A 5,000-nucleotide genomic window follows, 5' to 3' on the forward strand; every position below is an offset into this window, starting at 1 on the left:
CATTATCATTATCATAATTATAATAATGATAATCATTATGATGATAATGATGATGATAATAATAATATTAGTCATAATGAAAATAACAATTATATTGACAATAACTATAATAATAATAATAATAATAATAATGATAATAATAATAATAATAATAATAATAATAATAATAATAATAATAATAATAATAATAATAATAATAATAATAATAATAACAATAATAATAATAATAATAATAATAATAATAATAATAATAATAATAATAATAATAATAATAATAATAATAATAATAATAATAATGATGATAATAATAATGATGATGATGATAATGGTAATAGTAACATTAATAACAACAATGATGATGATAATAGTAATAATAACAATAATGATAATAACAATAATAATAATAAAATAATAATAATAATAATAGTACTAGTAATAAAAATGATAATTATACTCGCAATAATAATAATAACAATGATAATGATAATAATAATAATAATAATAATAATAATCATAATAATGATAATAATAATAATAATAATAATAATAGTAATAATAATGATGATAATAATAATAATAATAATAATAATAATAATAATAATAATAATAATAATAATAATAATAATAATAATAATAATAATAATAATAATAATAATAATAATGGTAATGATAATATCAATAACAACATCAATAAATGAATAGATAACTAAATAATGCCAATAACATTATCAATGATGTCAGTAATGATAACAATAACTTGGAGAAAAGATTATCAACAACAAAAAAATAGTAAAAACATGATAACAACCGTAATACGAACAGAAATAACATAAAACAAGGAAAAGGACATATATTTCATACATGTTCAGATACGTAATGAAAATTGCTTTTCTCAATGATTTTTACTAAGAAGTTTCAATAATCATGTACGTAAAGAAAAAAGTAAATAAAGTAGTTTAAGGATATAAACAATTTACATCCTGCTTACCTAAACGATAATATAAGATAAATAACATGCCATTCCTATAACTATGTAGCTCGGTTTCTATTTCATTAAAAGAAAGATACAAAATGTGAAATATTTCTGTATTTTTTGTGAAATTTCATAATTTTTTTGGCTTCATTAATAATCAAATCCTTACCGCAACCTGGAATTAATTTTACTAACCCGACTTCCCATGGGAAGGATAATTCGTCTCTTCAGCAAGGAAACTGCAAGTAATTTATTTTGTTTCGTGCATTCTATTTGCCGTAAGAAACCAATCAAGGTTTTAGCCCTCATAAGAACAGAAGTGTAAACTTTAGTGGATATGATCCTAAAGATATTTTCCGCAAAAACGGAAGTCTTGTTGGATGTCTGATTAAAAGTTGAAAAGGAAAGATTTAGATTTTTAAAAACTTCTACAAGTTAGATATTTATTTTAACACTTGTTATTATTTTTCTTGTATGTACATAAGTAATTTAGGTATCTAAACCTTTCAGAATGATTTATTATACTCCGTTTGTTATGATTCGTAAAGAAATCGTGAGATATAAATAGGTTGCAACAAGGAATGTAAATGCAAGTACTTATGTGTCTAGTAGTTTAGTAATGTTGTTTAAATAGCATTTCATTTTGATAATTAAATTTTTAGAAGGCAACCTCAGTTGCTTTTCAGAAGTTTTGTTTCACAGCCATATAACCTGGCATTTATTATTCCTTGTCAATTATTCACATTATTATATACATCAGTTGCTGTTGTTTCCCATGACATACAGGTGCAGATGAGTTAAATAATAGTATTGGTAACAGTTTATTAAATGACTGCACCTCTCTCAAAATAAGTCCCTATTGCACCAGCCACTCATGGAAATCCAGGAACACCACCACATGAACTAAAAAGCTTCCTAACCCAGAACTTTGATCCCAGATCCCCATCTGATTGTCATGTTTCCCAATCAGGATCTCTGCCTTCATACCCCCTCACAATTGCCATGGACTTACTCATCACATGTCATTAGTTGCAGTCTATTTATTTCATTTCTGATGTTATTCTGAGTCTGCACAGATTATTTCATGTATCTGTGAATGTAGTGTTTCCCTTTCCTCATGACAGTGTTATTAGATTTTTTTTGAAATGGGGCCTTTTTCTTGTAATTACTTAGTTGGTGTTCACTTTATTTAAAATTAGCTGTAACATGTCAAGTCCAACCTGACAGTCGCACAGTGTCAGGCAGTCATTGCAGCCTACATATTAAGTGATCAGGATAAAATCCACATACTACTACATTCTGATAAGACAGCTTGAACTGATTCCATTGTTGAAAATAAAGTTGTAGAATATTCTGGTGGAAGGTGTGTTAGCTGACCACTGTAGGCCAGTGGCAAATGTATATGTAACTTTTTGAAGTCAATGTATAAATATGTATAAAAATGTGATGTGTGTGTCTTTGTGTTTCCATCTGTGTATATGTGTGTCTTTGTGTTTGTGACAATGATCTCTTTCCAGACCTGTTTTAAATGAGATGACGTCGGGCAACCAGTGTTTACTCCTAACCTTGAGTTTGGTATCACTGTTACTATGTCTCCAAGCTCGTTTTGTGTTCAGTCACCCGCCGGTCACAACCCGCCCTCCTGATGCAGCTCAACCCTGGAATTTGCATGGGACCCCTGGTGATGGCTATTACACTGAAGTGCAAATTGGGACTCCACCACAGAAGGTATGTCTGGGCTCTTCTTTATTATATATGTATATTGTACAAATTAAGGTGACTTTAGATTGTTTTATATATTAAGATGTACAAGGAAGGCAGGTACTTTGTACATATCTGGGTAAGATCATTACAAAAATCATTCTTTCTCTAATTTTATTTATGAAGTTCAGGATTTCAAAGTAGCACATATGAATAGGGGAGAATTCAGGGTGATTCTTCTGCCATTTTCCTGCTTCCTTTTTAAGATATAGTCATTGTGTGCAAATTAGATTATTTTGAAAATATTGTTCACTGTTCCACTTCACTAACTTTTTTAATACTTTTAGGATGAATATGAATTGAATTGTCCAAGAATGGTCTGCATTGATTATTGAAAGTGTCCTAAGTGCCTCCTGCCTAAGCTTTCTATTCATACAGAACATTGTGCACACTCATTTATCAGCAAGACTTACCTTAGTTAATGGCATTTAAGAGATTTTACAATAATTATGACTCATAAGCCATGTAATAACATAATTCAGAAACAATTTATGGCTTCCAGTTCAATCTTTTGGTGGACACTGGTAGCAGCAATCTAGCAATAGCAGGTGCACCTCACGAAGAACTCGAGAGCTTCTATGTCCATCAGAGCTCCTCTTCATATGTTGACCTGGGCAAGGATGTCGAAATGGTTTATACTCAGGCAAGTAGCGCATTGCGTCAGTTGCAAATGTTTACATGGAATGCTGCCTTCTTTGTAGCATAGCAGCAATGTTGGGCAAACTCAAATAAAGATTTCTGAATTAGTTAATCTGAAGCATTCTCATAAATGACTGTATGGTTTTTATTTTTCATTTCTTTCTCATAAATAGAAAAAGTAAATAGAAAATTGATCATTAGGGTGAGCAAAGTGAACCTGAGAGGACCAATCACTATATTATATCATATTATATGAATTTTGACAGATATTGCTTGCCTGACAAAGATTAAGCTTTTCATTTTGATATTAAAATTTTGAGTTTTAAACAAATAAACAAAACATATTAGATAATTGTTTCACAGTTACAGATTTGTTTTCTTCCTTTTTCCAGATAAGTTTAACTATTTCATGATTATATATGTCTCCTATGTTCAAAGTATCTTTATAAGTATCTGTAGAGAATTGATGTTGTGATAAAAAAAGGAAGAACAAAAGGGATATAAAAAGAGAATATTTTAGAAAAAGGTGTTTCACGAACAAAGCTACAGATAACTTTGAACATCAATAACTTTATATTTTACATTTTTACCCATTCTTTTACAGGGTAGCTGGCGAGGGCATTTAGGCCGTGATTTGGTCTGGTTTCCAAAACTTCAAAACACAGAGCCACTGGTCACTGATTTAGCCCTCATTACATCCTCGAACAACTTTTATGTTAATAATTCCCATTGGCAGGTAATATTGTTACTGCATCTAGTCTTTCGGTGGAAGATTTTTTGACTGATAAAGAAAGACTGGGGAGTAAAGGATAAAATGAAAATGTGATAAGGAAAGATGTAGATCTTTTTTAACATATGTATTATACGTTAGTTATTTAATTAATCATTTTATTTTTTCTTGTATGTACATAAGTAACTTAGGACTCAAAACCTTTACTAGTAAAGCATCTGAAAGATTTGATGTAAGTCTTAGATATTCTTCCCTTATCAGATTTGAAAGTCAGTAAGATACAAGTGGGTAAGCAAATGCTCTAGAGAGGAATTCTTAACTGATACGAATACCACTTTTCCAGGGTATTATAGGCCTCGCATTTGCGGCCTTATCCCAGCCAAAAGGCGATGTAGTTCCGTGGTTTGACGGCCTTACCGCCAAAAACCACACTGCTAACACTTTCACTATCCAGTTGTGTGGTCCCTTCAGGCAAGGAAATGTCACTCGCCACCAAGGAAAGCTTTACATTGGTGAGAATTTTTATGCTGTTCAACTGACATTACCCAAAGGTTTTTCTCTGATGTTTTTTTAAGCTTTTATATTACTGCAGAGCTTGGTTGTTGCTATGTAGTGCTGGATTCCTTTTTTTGCTGTTGATATTTTCTTAATATTATTATTATTATTATTATTAACAACCCAGTTCTTCCAGGAACTTGTAATGCTCAAAGTGGTTTTGTTTTGTGAACTGTCTTCACACATAGATGGATGCTATTACTATTGATTTTGTAATTATCTGACATTATGATTATTATTATCTGAACAGAATTAATGGCAATATAGAAGTAAAAAGAATATTTCCAAAAGTCAAGGAAAGCAGTAAACAGGTGAGGTAGATTGTACTAGTTATCGACTCCA

General features: G+C 30.1%; 1 protein-coding gene across 1 annotated transcript in view; it reads left to right on the forward strand.

The window, feature by feature from the left end:
- The first annotated feature begins 1,175 nt into the window (after nt 1–1,175).
- The window catches only part of LOC113812292 (beta-secretase 1), an 11,879-nt gene continuing 8,054 nt past the window's right edge, over nt 1,176–5,000 (forward strand). Inside the window, exons 1-5 of the mRNA XM_070129899.1 lie at nt 1,176–1,218; nt 2,491–2,701; nt 3,237–3,377; nt 3,978–4,109; nt 4,447–4,615. Of these exons, the coding sequence (XP_069986000.1) occupies nt 2,507–2,701; nt 3,237–3,377; nt 3,978–4,109; nt 4,447–4,615 (637 nt within the window). The 5' untranslated portion in view covers nt 1,176–1,218; nt 2,491–2,506. The remainder of the gene's footprint in view (nt 1,219–2,490; nt 2,702–3,236; nt 3,378–3,977; nt 4,110–4,446; nt 4,616–5,000) is intronic.

Source organism: Penaeus vannamei, chromosome 14 (assembly GCF_042767895.1).
Source record: "Penaeus vannamei isolate JL-2024 chromosome 14, ASM4276789v1, whole genome shotgun sequence".
NCBI lineage: Eukaryota > Metazoa > Arthropoda > Malacostraca > Decapoda > Penaeidae > Penaeus > Penaeus vannamei.